This window comes from Herpailurus yagouaroundi, unplaced genomic scaffold, assembly GCF_014898765.1.
Source record: "Herpailurus yagouaroundi ecotype Mexico unplaced genomic scaffold, PumYag 355, whole genome shotgun sequence".
NCBI classification, from domain to species: domain Eukaryota; kingdom Metazoa; phylum Chordata; class Mammalia; order Carnivora; family Felidae; genus Herpailurus; species Herpailurus yagouaroundi.
In genome coordinates, this window is record NW_024412572.1 from 5,434,734 (window position 1) to 5,455,069 (window position 20,336).

Consider the following 20,336-nt stretch of genomic DNA (forward strand, 5'->3'; position numbering starts at 1 on the left):
ACCCGCGAGCCTATCCCCGGGTCTCCCAGGGTGGCCAGCAGCACAGTGCAGGGCTCGATAGCAGCAGAGGAGCCATCCTATCTTGAGCTTCAGCATCTGGCGACGTTCCTAGCTGAGTCCACTGGGGATTTCGGGAACTGCTTCTGGCCTGCTTCCCAGTCGGTTCCCCTTCTCCCACAGTCCCTCCCGAGGCTCATACAGCCAGATCAGGTCCTCTGAAAATACACACCATCTTGGGTTTATTTGGGATTGGGCATTGCAGGTTCAGGCACAGTTTGTTCCTGGATAGGAAGAGTCATGACCTCTCAGCTCTCCTGGCACTTCAGGGGCCGCCCCCACAGATCCCCTCCCCATGTCCCTGCACACACGATGTCACTTCCCCCCTCCCTGCTCCCTGAGTCTCTTATTCTTTCACCAGCCGGTAGATATGGTGCTGAGCCCCGTGCTCGCTGGCTGACACCTCAAAGACATAAGCAACGCACAGCAAGGTCTCCTGCGTGTCTCTGTTGGTGACCACCTGCAAGTGATGAAAAAGATGAAAAAGGTGAGCCCCAAACGAGGGCATGCCATTTGCTCTACCTACCCATCCGCTCCCGCCCCACATGTGCGGGCCCCCCGGCCCCTCCACGCACACACACCTGCAGGATGGTGAAGTTCTCCAGCACGCTGTTCATCATGTATTTCTCGGGCAGGTGCTTCAGCTTATGGATGAAATTGATCATGTACTCGCAGAGTGGGGACCGATGAATGCGGTATGAGTAGTGGCCATTCTCATAGCGGGCATACTCGGTCTGCAGGACCCAGGGAGCAGCGGAGGCTTAGAATCTCTTTGGACCACCTCCAGCCCAGGCCCAACTCCACAGGGAAGTTCCATGACCCACTCACTCTCAAGTAGGAAGAAAAGGCAGGAGGCCTGGAGGCCCTTGAGAACAGAGCCCCCCTCCTCCCTCAGTGATAGGCAGGCCAGGTACGGGAGGAAGGAGCATTGAGTGTAGCGGCACTAGGCGAGATGGGACAGAGCGATGACTCAGTCCTGACTGCACACTAACACACGCTAACGTGCACAAATGACAGCATGTAAACAGGTGACACCCGAACCGGATTGCTGGGCTGCATCAATGTCAATTTTCTGGTGGCCAATATTATGCTCTAGTTATGCAAGATGTTGCCCGATGAAGGGTACATGGGGTTACAATTGCATTGCGTGTGGAACCATAATTATCTTAAAATAAAATTTTATTTAAAAATAACTGGAAGAGCATCTTATAAACTACTATTGCTGTGGAGTGGGGTTCAGGCACTGGTGTGTTTCCAAAGTCCCCAGATGACCAAAGGTGCAGCCAGGGCTGACAAACCCTGGGATGGGGGGCACTGTCTCTTCCCTGGTGCCAGCCCGGCATCTGTGTTTGACATGAGGTGGGTTGCCAATAGGTAACAGACTTATTTATGAGGGGAAGAGCTCACTGACTCACACAAATCTGGGGAAAGAGGTGGGGGGGGAGGGCAGGGATGAAGGCCAACCTGAAGCAGCAAGGGGCCTGGTTTAACAAACATATGGGGAGGGCTCCTACCTCCACTTTCTCTACCACCTGCTTGCCAAAGGAGCAGACCTTGGTGGAGCAAGTGATTATCATGTTCTCCGGACTCTCATATTGGCTGGAGACTCCGTAGAAGGAGCTGCCTTCATCCTCGATGTTGGTGTTGAGGTCTGCCTGGAGGAAGACACAGGGAAGACAAGCAGTGGACAGGTTAGTCGGCAGGGGCTCCACCAGGGGTGGAGTCAGAAAGAAGCCTGGGGCCACAGTCCAGGTTCTAGGGCCAGGGAAGACATCAGGAGGGCCTAAAAAGAACTTGGACAGTAGGATCTTGGAAAGCTTCCACCTTTCTCCATATCCAGGCCTGGTATAAGATCAGGTTGTGTTGTCTAAACAATGGAAAAAGAGAACACTGGCACCTGTGTTAGTTTCAGGCCTCTGCTACCCATTTAGGCACCAACACACCCAGCAGGTGGGGCCCCCAATTTTGTCCTTAGGACTTCAAGTCCTATAGTCTAAGGCTCTGCTCTTGTTAAACTGCAAACATCTGAATCTATATCAGTCATTTCTATTTTAGTATGAATTTATCAGATCCTCTCCAGAGTCCATCCTAATGGTGAAGTAAGCGTGGGAACAGAAAGCCAGAATGGGAGACTGGCAGAGCGGAGAGTGGGAGGGGGTGCTGGTACATGGAGGAGAAGCTGGGACTTGACTATGTCTCATCCTCCAGTCCAGCTGGCCACTGGACCCTGCCAATGCTCTTTTGGAAATGGCTCTGGGGGTTGGCCTCTCACCCATCTCTACAGCATTACTGAGTCTAGCTACCCTTGACCTTCTTACATCTGTTTCAGCCTCCAGACTAATCCCAACACCAGTCTTCTTCCCTCTGGTTCATTCTCTAACTTCTCAGAGCTCTCTCCGAAAACCAAGTCTGATTGCATCACCCCATAGTTAAAACCCTCTCACCGAGCCCCTTGCCATCAGAGAACACTGCTCTCACTCTCCAGCCTGGCTTGTGAGCCTCTGGTCCTCTAGATCAGCTTCTTGCTGTTCTCCAACACACAGCTTTTCCTCCCCTCCTGAAAGCAGAGCCTGAAGCATCTGCTTGATGTTGGGTTGATTAGAAAAGGTGGAGTAAGATTCCTGATTTCACACACGGATCTTGGCCTCGGTCTGATCAGTGAGGCTCCCTGACCACAGGCCCCGCCCAACACCACACAGCTGACAAGGGATGGGTCCCAGGTCTTCAGGCTCCAACTCCAGTGCTTACCCAAATCTGGCAGAGTTACAGGACAGGGACGGAGACACTGGATGAGATAATGCAGTGCCTTGGAGACTCTGAGGCAGGAACTGTATTTCAGAAGCCCTGAACCACTTGGGGGTCCCTATCCCCAGAACTTAGGCCCCACATCAAATCATTCCATCCGAACCAGGGGTGCTAACAGAGCCACTTAGGACCCAGAACAAATGCACAGATTTAAAAAGGTTCATTCTGAGGGTGGAGCCTCTCATCCCGCCTACACACTAATCTGAAATCACTGCCAAGCTGGACTCAGAGTGAGCCCTGCGGATGCAGTAGAAGCTCTAGACCCTTGGTGTCTAGATCCTGACACCAAGGACTCTTCCGCACAAAATAAGGGGATCCCCAGAACCCCAGGAAGCCTCTGGCACCATTTAGAGCCAGGCACAGGCAGTTCTGTTACTGGCCATTAGGGAAAGCTCAGTCATTATTTTTCTCTACTTTGGGGAAAGAAATTTTCCAAGAACAAGAACATTCTCTAGACTGGTGGAGGGCATTACATGTCTTACGGCACAATAGAAATATTATGTAGCCACAAAAACTGTTGAGAAGGACCTGTATTTACTATTGTGAATTGACTACAACAATTGTTAAGTGAAAAAAAAAAGCAGGTTATGGTTATGGAACAGAATGTGGATGTGTTCCTTTTATGATGAGAAAAAGAAAAAAGCGTGTTTTCATGTTGAATAGAATGGCATATGTTTAGTGTAGTCTGTGATGGTTTTAATGAGGCCACTGGGAAGACAGGAAAAAAAGGAATTACGGCTACATTCAAGTCAATGCTCAGCCTCTGAAATAAACAGCAGTGTTGTGAACACCCCCCGTCCCGCCCCCGGGCTGGCCTGTCTCAGTACTCTGTGGTGGGGATGGGGCCCGGCAAGAGAGAGGGCCCAAGTCCTGGCCGGGGTAGACCAGGCCTCGGTGGGCTGCACACTGACGGCAGCTGGGACTGGCCCAAAGCTTTACAGTTAAGTATAAGGTGAACTGGGCTCAAAATCCAGCTCTCTATTTTCCCTGCTAAGTCACATGCTCCTCCTGGGAGACGAAGTTTGCCAGACTTCTTTAAAAAGGAACAGTTTGCTCAAAGTATGCTGCAGCTTTTAGCGCAGGGCAGAAGTGTGAAAAAGAGCTGGCAGGAAGCCCGGCTGCCCGGGAGGGCAGGCACCCGAATACGGGATGACGGGTGCCAGCCAAGTCGCAAGGCCAGGGCATAAGATAGTAGCACTCAGACTATAGCCCCTGCCAGCCTCCTCTTGATTAACGTTGTACGTGTGTCCCACCTACCACAGGCCTTACCATGCCCCTACTGCTTTCTCTTAAATCAACTCGTTCCCTAACTCCATGCTAAGTAAGCAATAATACCCATGAAATCAGTCAGGGATTCTATTTTTTCTGATACATGTAATAACAACAGCATGACTACTAAAGAAGAAATATTTATTCATATGTCACCTAAAAGAATGCTGTGCACCACGGCTGGGCAAGACTGGTCCAATCCCTCCCTGGTTCTTCCCAGCACACAAAGGTCATGGCTGCCTAGCACCCCTGCAGTGCCCTGGACATGACATGCCCTTCATCACCTTGTGCTGGTAGGATCTGTTTGGATGGCTGTGGCCCCTTCCAGATGGTAGGCGCCCTGCCAGCAAGGACTACGCTCTCCTAGGGTTTGGACCATACCTGGTGTGAGGTGTGCCTGTAACAAAGGCCACGTGTGGCTGTTCAACCTCTCACCTTTCGGTGGCACTGAGCGGGGAGAGAGATGAGCCCCACACCTCCCATCCCACCCCACCCCTGCCGACCTCCCCCTGCAACCTCCGCACCCTCCTCCGCCCCAGGTCTTGGTCAGAGCCCCCCACTCACCTGGCCCTTCCATCTCTCGGTCACCCACTTTATCCTGCTCCCCGCCCCCAGCACAGCCAAGGGGGGTGGGGCTCAGAGAGGCTGAAACATTGTCTCTGCTGTCAAGGAATTTGGAACTCGTAGGACAGCAAGTAGGATAAATGCGATGGTGTTTTGAGTGGTAGAGAGGAGAGAGAAAGAGGGAGAGAGCTAAGGAGGTAGTGGGAGAGAGATAAACATCCTGCCAATGACCATCCAAAGTCTGCCCCGGGACCAGCCCTGTGATTATGCTGCACGGATCCTGGAGAGGCAGCCGGGGACACAGACAACCCACTCTCAGCACCCCCTCTAGCCCTCAGTGCCCCATCCTCCTAGTTACTACCCCACCCCCTCCTGCAGCCACACTTCAGGCACTTCCTGTCCACCCTTACATTCCCCCTTACTCTAATAAGCATGGCTTACCTTTCTCAGCCTAAGAGGAAGACTGCCCCCCCCCTCGCCCTCCTGCCCTCTGAGTGCCCCCATGCTCCCCTCCCTTCACCCTATTCATAGCTGTGATGCGGGTGGGCAGCCCAGGCGGGGCCTGGAACAGGTGTGGGGGATCGGGTGACTGACAGATGAGCCGAGACAGCCGCAGCCCAGGAGTGGGGGCCAGAGGGGCTCAGATTCATTGTCATGTGCTGGTATGTGCCTGAGAGAAATGTCAGGGCCCAAAGGGAGCAGCAGGCTGGGATGCGGACCAGTCTGGGGTACTCGCCTCCCTCCAAGGCCTCAGCTCACCTCTGCCCAACATTTTCAATTTACAGACTGGTGTTAACAACCATCAGTGTCTAAGAGTCCTCTCTCCCCCGCCCCAAGGACAGACGTGGCCTCGGCTGGTCTCATGTGTTGTGGGGAAGGAGGGAGGGATTCAGCTTCTCAGTCCCTGCTCTAGACCGTGCATGTCACATCCAACAGAGCGCAGCCTCACAACTCAACCCCTCCTGCACCCAGATGCCAGCTCCAGCTGGAAATGATTTGTCCCGGCAGCCATGAGCCTAGGAACTAATACCGCAATCCCATCAAAGAACAGTAACTTTCAATGGGGGGTGGGCTAGGAGGCTGGGTTGGGGGTATTAAAGTCCTCCTCCAAGCAGACCCTGATCAGCTCCCCAGCATGCACAGTCAAGGCCTGGGCTGGACCAGAAGAACACTGCCAGGCTGGAGAAGAAAGGGAGGCTTTGGGGGAGAGGGCTTTGTTTCCTTGTCTGCTCAGCTCTCCTAACTGTGTGTGGTTGGTCTCACGGCAGCTCACAGCAGGGGAGGGAGCGGCCAGGCAAGTGGGCAGGAGAAGAGAGTTCCAGATGGCTGGGAACGCCAGAGCTGGCTGTGAGGACCCCATGGCTGACCAAAAGTCTCATGGTTAGCAAACAGGAGCATTTATTTTCCCCCATCACAGATTTGTACTCCCTGGTGGTTCTGCCCTCCCCACCCAGGAGGGACCAGATGGCTGCCAAGGTGCCCTGGCTGCCGCCATGCCCCCATCTCCGATTTCACCCGTCCTCACCCTGACCAAGTGTCTGGCCTTCAGAGAGGGCCTGGCTCTAGGGGCTCAGGCAAGGGGCAGGGGCAAGGCAGGCACACAGCCTCCCTTCACTGCCAGCAGACCCCTCACACATCGGGGTCCTCAGAGAGGCAGCCTCCTGCAGACCCTCAAGAACAAAACTGCTGACTGTTCAGAGAAACAGGCCCAAGAAGGCTGAGATCTGCTTAGGTCATCACAGTTCTCAAGTGGCAGAACGGAGACAAGAGCCTCTACAGCCCAGCTGGGCCCCACTGCTGCCCCCCTGTTCTCCCATGGCACACTGGAAGGGCCCCACTGGTGGCCCACCATGCTCCCCTATATCCTGGTTACTGTCCCGGGACCCTGAGATCTGCTCTGGATTCTCCCACTTGGAAGGTGAGCTCTTGGAAGACAAGGTCCATGTCAGGTCCACACAGTGGGGGCTATGTGCACAGCCATGGGCACAGCGCAGAGGCCACAGGGGAACCTGCTGGATCAATTTCCACCCTTCCCTTCTCCCATCAATCCCTGCCTCCTACCTCCCCCAAAACATCAGAAGGAGGGGATGTGGGCCACAAGCCCAAAAGGTTGGACAAGAACATTCTAATTCCTTTTCCCTACCCGCCCAACTCTGACCTCTGGCAGGACAATCTTCTTCATTTTCTGGAAGGGAAGTCTGGACTCTAGAAAACTCAAGAGGCCTAAGTGCCCAACTCTACAAGAAATGCGCAGTTAAGTCTGCCATCTCCACACCGCCATTCTCTGCTGTCCCTCAGGGCCTTGAGGATCCTTTCTTAGGCAATCCAGAGCCTTCTCCAATGGGAACAGGGGGAGCACAGGACCCTGAGCAGGGTACACCCCAGGCACTCTGTAAGGTCAGGCAGCTCAGTGTCATGGTTCCGAGCACACACCCTGGAGACACAGTGGGTGTGAATCCTCGTGACCCTGGCAAGTCATTTCACTTCTCTGTGCCTCGGCTTCCCCTCTATAGAGTAAGGCTGTCAACTGAACCTGCCTTTGGGGTTGCAGCCAGGATGGAACATGCTGATATATGTAAAGTGATGAATAGTGCCTGGTGTGATTGTCCACCGACTGCCCTGACCTACCTTACAACGTGTAGATCACGAGAACGACCAAAGGAAAAGAGGCTCACCCTGGCTGGGTGTCTTAAAGCCAGGCCCCTGCTTACTCTATGCCTCAGTTCTCCCCTGCCTTTGTGAGATGGGAGGCTGAGGATGGTCCTCGTCTGGATGGTGGCTAGAAAAATACAGAATATTACGACTAAAAGACAGGAACTAGTGAAAAGGCCCCAAATATACCATTCACTCCTCCAGGGTACTGTTCCCATAAATGCTTCCTGCCAACTAGGCCTTCCTCTTGATCCAAAATTGCAACCCCAGGGTGACTGAGCCAGTGCTGAGAAGGAGCCACAAATCACCTTCCCAAGCTCCTTCTTCCAAGTCAAGGCTAAGCCTGGACTGATGTGGGGGCCTGGGGGAGGAAGACTCAAGAGAGGGTGCAGCCTTCGCCAAAGAAAAGACCAGAAGCCTCCCTAGACACACAGCAGGAACAGGAGTTGCCTGTACAGTGACAGTGCTAATGGTAGCCCATGGCAAAGCCTCTTGGCCCCAATTTCCATGTCATAGCTGGAAAGGAGAGTAGGGAAAGGAAAAAGGGAAGTGAGGTGGACTAAGCCCCTCCTGAAAAAAGGGAGAACGGGTCCCTGGGTGGCTCAGTCAGTTGAGCATCTGACTTCACCTCACTCAGGTTATGATCTCACAGTTTGGAAGTTCAAGCCCTGCATCGGTGAGCACGAGCCCTACTTTGGGTAAGCCCTGCTTCTCTTTCTCCCACTCTCTGCCCCTCGTAGGATTCTCTCTCTCTCTCTGCCCCTTGCTCACTTGCACCCTCTCCCTCTCTCACAAAAGAAAAAAAAAAAAAAAAAAAAAAGGGAGGACAACCTGCTATGTCAGCCTCTCTGGCTGAGGTCCTGAAGAGGCTAACACACCTGCCTGACCTACCCTATTGGCTTCCAGTCTGGATGGCTAATTATTCAACTCAGGACAACTCTGGCCACTTCCCACCTGTTCAAAACCCTTCAATGATTCCTTATTACTAAAGAGAAGGGATAGCAAATCTTTCTCAAGTGTGCCACTATCTTCCCCCACTGCCTTCACCCATGGCAGTCGTTGCCCGTCAATCCAGAACCTTCTCCTTCTAGATCTTCTCAACCCAGCATGGAGGCGAGACCACACCACAAGAAAGTTCAGCAAACTCAAGACTAAAGGCTGGCCAGAGCTAGAAGGAGCCCTGAGGGGCAAAGGAAACAAAAGGAATTATAACCTAAAGCACCTCCAGAGGGCTTAGAGATAAGAAGTGAGCTGGTATGCCTGAGAGAAGGCCTCAGTGGCTCTGGCCTGGAGGGACCAGGACAGTGGGGGCAGGGGAGGGACAGGCTTCTACACAAGGAACTGACTGAAAGGCAGTACCAAGGACGGTTAGGCCTCCGGGCCACCTCTCCCACCCTTCAGCAAAAGACGAGGGAATAATCATCTTCAGAAATTAAACAGGAGGGCTTTGGGCTTCAGGGACCCTGGGCAGGCCCGAACAGGGAAGACAGAATTACGTGAAACCCGCATAAGAAATGTTTGGCTCCCCCCAGCCCTTCCTGCTGCCTCATGCCTCGGATGCAGTGACCACGTATACCCCTTCCAGGGGCACAACTCAAGGAGTCTTCTATGGAGAAACTGAGCCACCTCAAGGAACAAAAGGTCTAACAAACATACTGACATTTATTGATTTCCTAAAACAAAACAAAACAAACAAACAAAAAAAACAGATGTCAAGTCCTACCTTGCACACAGAGCTCCCAATAACTATTAAATATGGGCATGGCGTAAACAACAAAAGAACTTCAGACTTCACCAAAATGAAAACCCTCTGTGCTCCAAAGGACACTATCAAGAATGTGAAAAGAGAGCTGACAGACTGGGAGACAAATCTCCAACCCGCACATCTAATAAGGGACTTCTATGTATAATATATAAACTCATGACTCCATAATAAAAGACAATCCAATTTAAAAATGGGCAAAGGAGCTCAAAAAACATTTCTCCAAAGAAGATACAAAAATGATAAGCACAGAGAAATGCAAATCAAAACCACAAGGAATCCCACTTCATACCCACTAGGATGAGTATAATCACAGAAAATATCAATTGTCAGCATGGGTCTGGAGGAACTGGGACCCTCATATAACTACTGGGGGGAATGTAAAATGGTGCAGCTGCTTTGGGGGACTGTCTGGCAGCTCCTCAAAAAGGCAAAGAGTTGCCATATGACTCAACAATTCCACAAGTGTCTACCCAAGAGAAATGAAAACCTACGGCCACACAAAAACTTGTCATGAAGTTCACAGCAGCATTATTCATAAAAGCTGGAAACAACACAAAAGTTCACCAACTGATGAAGAGATAAACGAAATTTGGTATATCCATGCAACGGAGTCTAAGTGAGCCATAAAATGGAACCAAGTACTGATTCATGCTATAACACAGCTGAACCTTGAAAACATTATGTTAAGTGAAAGAAGCCAATCACAAAGGATCACATATTGTATGATTCCATTTATATGAAATGTCCAGAAAAGTCAAAGCTATAATGACAGGATTAGTGGTTGCCTAAGGCTGGGAGAGTGAGCACAGGAGGTGGTAGCTAAAGAGTATGGGGCTTATTCTGGAGGTGATGAAAATGTTCTAAAATTGACTGGCTGCACAACTCTGTGAATATACTAGAAAACACTGAACTATACATTTTAAGTCAGTGAATTTTATGGCAGGTGAATTATACGACAAGAAAGCTATTAAAAAAATATGGGCCAGGGGCACCTGGGTGGCTCAGTCGGTTGAGCATCCGACTTCGGCTCAGGTCACAATCTCCCTGTCTGTGGGTTCGAGCCCCGCGTCGGGCTCTGTGCTGACCGCTCAGAGCCTGGAGCCTGTTTCAGATTCTGTGTCTCCCTCTCTCTCTGACCCTCCCCCGTTCATGCTCTGTCTCTCTCTGTCTCAAAAATAAATAAATGTTAAAAAAAATTAAAAAAAAATATATGGACCAAAAAATATGACCATTTTAGGAAACTGTCCAACTTAAAATACAGACATCAAAACAGATAGAAAAAGGGATTAAAAGGAAACAAAGAAAGGAGAAGAAACTTAAAAAATGATTCTAACTTTGTATCCCCAGAAAGGAAGAGAAAAACTGTAGTCATGAAACAAGATCAGGATGCACTCAAAGAACAAAAAGGAACTCTTAAAAATGTCATGGTCAAAGTTAAATATCTGACAGAAGGTGGTGCAGAGAATGCCACCATATTCCATTGATCTAATCCACCACTAACTGTGTGATGTGCCAAGATCTTTGGAATGACTAAGATAGGAAAATGCCACCAACTGAACTATGACACACTAGCAACTGAAAGACTCATCCATCTTCTTCTACAGTCACAGAACCCTAATTTTATTGAGAATGGCAGTTTACTCCACCAAAAGAGTACATTTCCCTGGCTCCTTTGCAGCTAGGTGCAACCATACAACATAATTAGGTGCTGTGTGGGACTTCCAAGAAGGCTCCATAGAGGGAACGAAGTTGGCTTCTTCCTTCCTGATGGCTGGAACTGGAAGATAAATATGATGGCTGGAACTCCAAAAGCCATGATCTTGAGGACAGAAGCCATGCACTGTGTATGGCAGACAGTTGGAAAGGAGACAGGCCCCAGTGATTTCAAGGAGCTGCTGGACCAGCCTAGACAGTCCATCTCGACTTACTTTACATGAAAGAAAAATAAACTACATCTTTATGCCACTGTTACTTTGGGTTTTATGAACTATACACTCAGATACATTCTTAACTAATTTAGAAGAATTAGAAGATAAAGTTAAGGAAATCTCCAAGAAGATGAATTGGAAAATCAACAAAAAAATTATAAAACTCATAGAGGATAGGTCCAAGAAATCCAACATTAGACTAACAGGGGTTCTTGGTAAAGAACACAGAGCAAACGGAGGGAAAGAAACAATATAAGTAAATTTCCCCAAATTGAGAAATACTAATGTCACAATTGAAAGTGCCTGGCTTAAAAATTAGAAAGTAAAAACACAGACAGCCCAAAGCTCATGAATGTGAAACTTAAGAACATAAGGGATAGAAAGGAAAATGCAAATTTTTCAGAGATAAAAAACAAAAACGAAACTCAGTGGCACAACAAAGGATAGAGAATTAGGATATAATGAGACTACTAGTGTTTGAAGACAATGGAGCAACACATTGAAAAATGATTCTTGCAAATCCTTTCTGGGAAAATGATTTATGACCTAGTTTCTCTACCCAAACTATTGATCTGGTCCCCCAAAACAGGCATTCAAACAGGCAAAGACTTAGAACATTTATCTATCACACATTTTTTTCTTAGGGAGGTACTAGAGAATGTTTTCCAGCAAAATAAGTGGGACACCAAACAGAGAGAAACAGGAGATCTGGAAAGCCATAGATTCAATACAGGAGAAAAGTGGAAGCAGTCTAGGTGTAGAGAATAACCAGTCACTGGAGCAGAACAGAGGCACCCGGGAGGAAAATCTCCAGGAGAAAGGGTAAACTGATGAATGATCTGATAGGTTTGAGCATTTGGGGAAAAACTTAATAAAAAAAAAAAAATTTGTATGATGGTTATGATGGAACGATTTGTAAAATTTTAATAATAGGTTTATTTAGAAATATGCAAGTAAGAAAGCCATTTATTTGTAAGAAAAAAACAAGAAAGTTGTACAAAAAAATAAAACGTGATCATAACACATAATTACATCATAAGCATTATTCTTGGCTCTCTGGTAGTCATTTTGCATGGTCAAAAATGTAAACATTTTATTGCTTTTATTAAATTATACAACTTACTGTATATGATAGTACTGAGGTGATGAGAGGGAAAGTGATATAACATTGCTGATGCTTTTCTACAGTACTGGAATAAATACAAAATGTCTTAGTTGTGATATCAAGGTATAGCAATATAAAGGTAGAACTTTGAACTCAGGAGATAAAACCTAGAATAAACAAGCGAAAATTTACATCAACTGCCTCTGGGGATCGGGATTGGGGTTGGGGAGGAGTGGGACAAAAATCTGACACTTTTCACTATAAGCCTTTGGTATTAGTTAATATTCACTGATTTAAAAATAAGATAAAGTGAAAGAAAATATAACCTATTTTTCATCCCAGGATAGATTAAAACCCAGACCTTGTATGACCAAGACCTTCAGGATCCAACTCCCCTTTCCAGTCTTATTTTCTATTATTCCCTCTCACACACCTGTACCCATGATTTCCCCTCTAGAGCCCACTTCCTTATGTCTCCCCCAGGCTGTACCAGCCCTTGCCAGGCTCAGATCCTGATAGATCTGGCCCATCCCTAAAGGCCCAGGTCCAACTTCCATCCTGCTCATACACCAAGCCTGCAGTGTGTAAAAGCCAAGCACCCTAAAGCTCAGGGGCCCCGAGTCTCAGTTCTAGCACTGTCTCTTCTGAAGATAGCCAGGCCCGTGGGTTTGATTATAGAAGCCCAGACTGGAGATTCCCAGCCAGGGGCCTTTAAGCCACCTGGAATTATATGTAAAATACTCTGAAACTGTCCAAAGGCTCCAATCAGCATGCCCGAAGGACTTCTGCACTTCCTCACCACTGGCTTAGTGTGCACTTGTCTGACTCTCTTCCCTGCACCCCTTTTCTGCGTATACTGGGCCCCCAGAAGGTAAGCTCCCAGCGCAGGTACTACACCTCCTAGTCTTAGAGGAGATGTTTCAAAAGCAGGGGGCTCTCCCAACACAGAACCCGTCCAGGGGTGAGGCAGGGAAGGCAGCAGAGGCAAAGCCTATGGGCTCAGCTGTTTGACAAGCTGGGTAGGTATTCCTCTTGGGGTGACCTATCCTAATCCTACGGCCTACTTCTCCAAGCCCTGCCCAGCCCAAGAGCTGCTCTGTTCCAGCCCTGAAACCAGCTCAGGAGTTGGCAAACATTCCACGATGGCTCTTTGCCTATGCCCCCTTCAGTGTCTCCTGAAGTCTGTTTGCAGCGCTATAGCCCCCTAGAGGCTGCATTTCCTGGCCAGACCCGGATGCCATCACCACCTCTCAGAAGAGGGACTGATTCTGCTAGCTTGGCCCTCCAGCACCACTGGCTGGCTCCCTGTCTCAGCCTCCCGCCACTGTGTGGCCGTTTTGTGCTTGCTTCCCCACTCTGCACTGGCCCTGCCTTCCCCGGGTTTCCACTCATGGAAAGGGCACCTTATGCTCACTCTTCCTCCGTTCTCCTCATTATCATCAACGTACTAGGGACTGGAAGGAAGAGTTTATCAAAGGGCTTACCCAGAATTTCACAAGAAAAAAGGCATTGGAAGGTCCCCGTTCAAAGAGCTCCTTGAGTCCCCCCTTTTTCTCTGGGAATTTGTCATAGATCTGGCGGATGTCCACGGCTTCGAGGTAGGGGTCACTGTAGCTTGGGCTTGACTGGCCAATGTGTACAAACAGGTGCTTGTTATACTGTGGAGAGAACAGCTGGTTTCAGGGACAGGTAGAAGGTATCAGGGCAGACACAGCAGCCCAGAGCTCAGATCACAGCCATGCCACCTAGAGCACGTGACTTCACTTCTCTGGGCCTCAGTTTCCCAACTGGAGACAGTAAAAGGATCAAATGTAAAGCAAAGTTAACGGGTATAAAGCATTTGGTGCTGTGCCTGCACCTAGTCAGTACTCAATAAATTGCAGTTATGTGTACCATTCTTGCCCTGGCTATGTGGGCATTTTCTATCTTTGGGCCTCTGTTATCTCATCTGTCACGTCAGACCACTGACCTAGATAAGCTGTTTTCAAACAGTGCTCCACCCTATAGATGGGGGCTAGGCTGCCTCTGTGTCCCCTTACAGGCACCTGGCTACAACCAAAGTCTACTTCTTCTGTTGTACCCACTGGGCTTCTGAGTAAGAGTATGATTAATGGGTGCCTCAGCTGAAAAAACAAGTTTGAAAACATCAGTGTGAAATGGTCTGTGAAGTCCCCCAGGCTCTGGCACCCTGTCAGCCCAGCCTTCTCTAGCTCCTCCTCCTCCTCTGACCTTTGCAGGTAACGCTGGTCACCAGGGACACGGGACCCTGAAGGAGACAGGGTGGGGATGGGGCTCCTCTCTCTGCTACTGTCCCAAAGATATGGGTCAGACACAGGAGGCTCCTCAGAGCCACAGGGGAAAGGGGGGGGCGGTGCTGGGTGGGAGGGCAGGGAGCATGGAGGGAAGAGTACAGATCAGAGAGGGAGCAGCAGAGGGAGAGGCCAGGAGAACCAGGATAGAAAAAGAAACCAGGGGATGGCTTTGGGGTGGGAGCATCAACAGTGTCAGGGAAAGAGGGAGGTGAAGTGAGGAAAGAAGAGAGAGGGAGGATGAAGGAAAGGGGGAGGGCCAATGGAAGGGAAGACTGGGAAGCAACAGGACATCTAAGTAAAACCCAGAAGTGGAGTGGGGCAGAAGGCCAGGGCAGGAAGCCAGAAGCAGGTGGAAAAAGAGCTGGAAAGACATGGGAGCAAGAACCTCCGGGAACAGGAGAGGGTGGGAGAGCCAGCCAGACCCAGGCCAGGACCTACCGTATCAGGGTCCTGCTGCTGCTCCAGGAAGGCAGAGAACTCCAACATCCAGAGCTTGGAGCTGGCCACACTGCGGCCCTGCCATGGGGGTGCCGGGGGCGCTGAGGGCGATGGGGCGGGTCCTGTAGGAGACTCAAACCCTGCATGCAGCAGGAAAGGCACATGGGGACGGGTCCACGCCTCAGCCTCTGCGAGGATCCCAGGCCCAGCCATGAGACCCTGTGCTGGCAAGGGAATCATCTCCTGCCTCCCCTAAATGGGACCCCCCCGGCAGGGGTGGTGGAGGGGAGTGCCTGGCCCGGTACAAGTTAGGCCCCTTGGGCCCCCCGTACAGAACTGTCCTCAAGGGAAAATGGATGCCGCGTGGAGGGGCCGGGATGCCAGCTGGGCTGAGGGCTTCCGAGCAGCACAACTACGTTCTTGTGGAGGAGCTTCTGGTCCGGTCAAAGATAACCAGACACACTGACTGCTATAGTGATGGAAGCCCCGTGAGAACTGGAAGTTTCCGGATCGGTTCACTGCAGTCTCTCCAGCCCCTAGAACAGTGCCTGGCATTCCTTACAGGTTTGCTAAAAGCAGAAGTAATGAGTGTGATAAGAATTGACAAAGTATGCACTTGGGGGTGGGCAGGGAAGGTTTTTCCCAAGAAAGTGATGCTTGAAGGAAATAGTAAGTACAGGCAGGAGAGGAGAAAGGGGAAAGGGTGCTCCAAGCAGAGGACACGGCAGAGGCAAACTAGGGGCTGTGAGAAGCCCCGTCCTCAGAGGAACTGGAGAGTGGGTGGGTTTGTGCCAGTGGCAGGAAACGAAGACAAGAGATGAGCCGGACGGGGGAACTGTGCTAAGCAGCATGAATTTTAGCCTGAGAGTCTGAGAGGGACAGAGCATTTTAGGGAGGACAGTGAACTGATCAGACATGCATTTCTGAAAGATCCTACTCAGTGTGAGGGAAGGACTGGGCAGGGGTGAGGCGGTCAGAGGCTTGGTCCCAGGGATGTTTTCCCAGTGGAAAAATGACGGCCTGAATGAAAGCGGTGTAGTGAAGGGAAGAGTAAGGGATAGAGGAGGCACATCCTGGGCCTCAGTGACTGATGGGATGTGAGAAAGCAGTGAGACAGAACTCCAGACACCAGCTTTCCAGGCTGGGAAGTCCCACATGCTGAGGTGGGTAACTCGGGAGCATTCAAGGAAGGAGACAGAGAAGAAACACAAGGGTGGGAGGAGGGCCATGCTGGACACTGAACAAGTGCTATGTGCCAGACATGACTGGATACACAGAAGACACAGACCAGTCAGCCACAGACGTTGCCCCCAACCCCAGATACTGGCAATAGAGTGTCAAGTGTCAGATGGGGGTGCAGAGCGCTCAGGATGCCTAAACTGGGTGGGGGCAGGGCAGAGGAGCTTCCTGGAGGCCTGAGCAACAGCCCAGAGGCAGGGCGGGGCTGGGGGCATGGAGGGAAGGAGGGAGAGGAGAGAAAGCTAAATTACCAAGGAGGTCCATGCAAGTCCTACTACAGAGTTTTTTTTTTTATTATTATTATTTATTTATTTATTTATTTATTTATTTATTTATTTATTTATTTATTTATTTATTTATTTATTTTAGGATTGGAGTTTAAGCCTAGGAACCACATGGTGGGATTGATGCTTTATAAAGGTCCCTGGGGTAAATTACAGGGTGAAGAGGGGAAGCGAGATAAAACCGGTGTCAGGTTAAGAGGCTGCTGCAGTAATCCAGGCAAGAGTAGGTGGGCCTGAACCAAGACAGTGAGGCCAGGGAGAGGAGGGGACACACAGGAGGGTGGATCGCTCGTGCTGGGAGAAAGTAGCAATAAGGACACCAGGAGGGTGATGGGCTGCTCTCAGAACAGAACCAGCCAGGCCAGAAGGTCAGCAGGGAGTCATCCCCCGAGCCAGAAAAGGTGGTTAAGGGGAAGGATCCTGTCTTGCCCTTCAAAGAGGAAGGAGGTAAGGGACCTCCATGAGAAAGAAGCAAAGACAGGGCAGGTTACCTGAGCAGTGAGAGGGAGGGGCCCTACCCATGCTCCAGGCCTCTGCCCTGGAGTGTTCCCTCTGCTCACAAGTGGCTCCAGGCAACAAAGCCACGCTCTCCTTGGACCTCCCATTTTGAAAGAGACATCTTAGCATCACCAAGAGGGAAGCCATCCCAGGAGCCAAGCTGCACAGGACACACATGCAGCATAGAAAGATGGCTGGGGGACAGCTGCCCTGGGGCACAAGGACCGCCCCCTCTGACCCGTGTGCACTCCTGGAAGCCCTGAGTGTATCAAACAACCCAAGAGGTATGGCGGGCTTGGTGCACGGCAGAGGTGTGCGTGGCAGGAGCACAGAATGGGGTGGGGCCAGGAGACTGAGCACACGCCAGGGCAGCATCTAACAGGGGCATGAGGCATCCAGCTGTCGGGGGGTCGGGACCTGGAGGGCAGGAGCTGCAGGTGTGCGAGGTGCACGGGAGCTGTGCGCTGCCGACCCACCTGGCAGAGGCAGCGAAGACTGGACAGCGTAGGTTTGTTGAGAGAAAGGTTTCACACTACGGAGACAGGAGAGAGGAGGTGTAAGCCCTGGGCAGGTTGCAGCCCAGGAGTCTCTGGCAGTGTCCAACGCTGTGTGTGGCTGGCCCCGGTGGTCTGAGCATAAGTGGCCTTAATGGGCTCTGGCCACCTGCTCCCTCCCCTGCCAAGTCCCTCAAGTTTCATGGATGACCCACAGAAGCAGCATGTCTGTTGGGAAAATCCATTCCTCCCTCCTTCCTTCCCTCCCAAGCCAGCCAGAGGTCTGCTTCCTAGCCTCTCTCCCTCAGGGTCCCAAGCTCTGGCCTTGTTTCACCCTGGACAGACTGGAGTTTCAGCAAATGCCACCCCAGAGTGTCCACACCACAGACTGAGCTACTGCCTAAAAAGCAGGACAGCCTGATCCCAAAGCTCAAGCCCCTCCTGAAAGGCTGTCCCCAGACTGCTACCCTGTCCCATACTGGGAGCCAGGCTCCACAGCACAAGTTCACAGGCTCAAGTTCAGTTCAGAGAGCAACTGGTAGCAGGCCATACTCACTCATGGGATGTTCCAGCTTGGCCCGGCAAAGCTCCTTGCCAAAACTGAGGAGGCAAAAAGCACAGAGTCAGCACAGCCCCATGCACCAGGGCCGTGGTGTGGGAAGACCGAGCAGGGGCCTCATCTGGAAGGCAGGATTGGGGGCCTAGACCCAGTGGGCAGTAAGGAGAGTCAGCACTGCTACACTGGGCTAGGTTACAGCAGTGTCCCAAAGTGTGTTTCAAGGAGCTCTAGTCTCTAGACACACTCTGCCAAGAAGGTGCTCCTTGAGAGAAACCCCAGGTTTAGAATTACAGCAACTGTATTCCTCCCTTAGAGGCCCACAGTGCATAGCAGCACATAAGGCCTGAACAGTCCAAGGTCAAGAAACCTATTTAGTTGTAAGCGTCCCAAACTTCCTTACGCACAGAATTATTTTGTTCCCTATCTATGCAATATTCTGATGGACTAGCAGTCTCTGGAGCACACTTTGAAAACTCCTGGACGAGAGGCTCACCGAGCATGGGGTGAGGTCCTTCCCTACACGCCTAGGGCAGTGCTATGGGTGCATGGTGAAGACCCATGTAGACCCTATAGCCAAGAAAACCTTGTGAGGACACAGCCCTAGAAAGGAGGAGCCTTTCTAGATCATTCTGAAAGGGTGACCAAGCTGGCCATGGCCAAGAAATTTAAAACCCAAACAAGCGTTTGTTCCTGAACATCAGCTCTCCGACTGGAAAGAGAACAGTGCTGAGGAGCAGAGGGGAGGGGGGAGCCGGGACAGGGCCGAGTGGTGGAGAGCTGCTCAGAGGCATGCTGGTGTCACACCAAAGACTCAGGCATCAGCCCCCTCACCTGTCAATCAAGCCAACTCTGTAGAGCTCCTTGGTTGGTCAGCTAATGGGAGCTGCTTTGCCCCTTGTGGGAGGTCTGCTGTGTCACCGGCAAGGCCCCCGAGAAGGTGGTGCCGATGCCAGCAGAGCTGTGCCTCAGCGTGGCCCCTTGGCCCTTGGTCCCTCCTTCCCCCTGGCTCTCCTGGCCTTGGAGGACTCAAGTGAGAGAAATGTGGCCTGGCCAGTGCCTCTGGCTCCTCAGGAGGGGGAGGAGTGAGAAGGAGGGGCTGGTGTGGCCTCTGGCTCCAGGCAGCCCCACTTACCCCTGAGACTGCTGGGTGGCCTGGGCCCCGGGCGAGGGCCATTTTACTGTGGAAGGCTGTGGCGGAGATGGCCTGGGCGGGCGACATGGGAGCCATGCTCTGCAGGGCCTTGTCCTTAGCTGCCTGGTCCTGGGGAGACATTGGAAGGGAGGGCCTCAGCAGTGGTCACTAGGGCAGGCATGGGCAAGGCGGGATCCGGGCTTGTGCTCAGGGAAGCTGTCCTATCGCCAGTGGCCAGAGCCCTGGACAAGGCCCTGAGGGCTGAGGCTTATGCCCCTGCAGTGCAATTAACTTTGTTTGTGACTAAGTGCAGGTCACTTGGTTTCTCTGATCAGTTTCCTCATCTGTCAAAGGGGCAAAATACGTGTCCAGCCTATTTTATTAGAGCTTAAAGGGCCTTTTGGAGACCATCTGCCAGGCGGTGTCTCCACGGGGATACTTTGAAAACAGAAGCTTTTTAGTCCTTGCTCGCCTCCACACCACTGGCAGCTGGCATGGTACCTGGCTCATAGTAGATGATACATAAATATGTCAGAGACCTCCTCGAATGGACAGTAGGGGTCATCCTCGGTCACACAAACTGTCTAGAGGCATGGGGCGATCTCCTGTGGCCCCACCTGTCTCAGGCCTGCCCTAGGGGTCTCCCCTTGCACTGTGGACACCCAAGGCACCCCCAGACTTTTCCATGTCAGGATGTAAACACGTACGGTCTGCCCTCCCTGGGTCAAAAGGCCCCAAAAACGGTTCACCCTGCACCGGCTCTGAACAAAGAAGTACTCAGGGAAGCATATGTGAGGAACAAACAGGCACTTAATGACATTAGTGATGATGATAATAATAGTAGTAAAAATTTTTATATGTGTGTAAGCCAGCAGTTCCTATCCTGAGTGTCCTAATCCCACAGGTCTTCAAAAGTGATGAGACCGTATTTCAGTACTGAGATTTCTGTATTTCAAAAAGCCTGATGGGAACTGTGTTTTTGTCCAAAATAAGACCACATTTATAGACTGGAATGGCAAGTATTATTCAGCGTGTATAGCTTAATTGAGGCCAAAAGATTGGATTATGTCAACTCAGGAGCTCAGATTAGAAATTCTATCTTTACGATGAATATTTTTAAACAGAGAAAATAAATTAGCTGTTATTTGGTAATGAAGTTGGTAGACCCAGATCTGTCCTGAGTCATAACCGAGTCATCCCGGAGAAGCGATGGAGGTCCCTGCAGCCTACAGGTG

General features: G+C 50.9%; 1 protein-coding gene across 4 annotated transcripts in view; it reads right to left on the minus strand.

The window, feature by feature from the left end:
- Positions 1–211: 211 nt before the first annotated feature.
- TEAD4 (TEA domain transcription factor 4) overlaps positions 212–20,336 on the minus strand; it is a 42,238-nt gene continuing 22,113 nt past the window's right edge. Inside the window, exons 5-12 of one of the 4 annotated variants that reach the window (XM_040462797.1) lie at positions 19,102–19,230; positions 17,967–18,010; positions 17,393–17,448; positions 14,896–15,083; positions 13,630–13,803; positions 1,572–1,712; positions 639–791; positions 212–517 (exon numbers count right to left, since the gene is read on the minus strand). In XM_040462797.1, coding sequence (XP_040318731.1) covers positions 404–517; positions 639–791; positions 1,572–1,712; positions 13,630–13,803; positions 14,896–15,083; positions 17,393–17,448; positions 17,967–18,010; positions 19,102–19,230 — 999 coding nt within the window. In that variant the 3' untranslated portion in view covers positions 212–403. The remainder of the gene's footprint in view (positions 518–638; positions 792–1,571; positions 1,713–13,629; positions 13,804–14,895; positions 15,084–17,392; positions 17,449–17,966; positions 18,011–19,101; positions 19,231–20,336) is intronic. The other 3 variants (XM_040462798.1, XM_040462799.1, XM_040462800.1) reach the window with 3 other exon arrangements.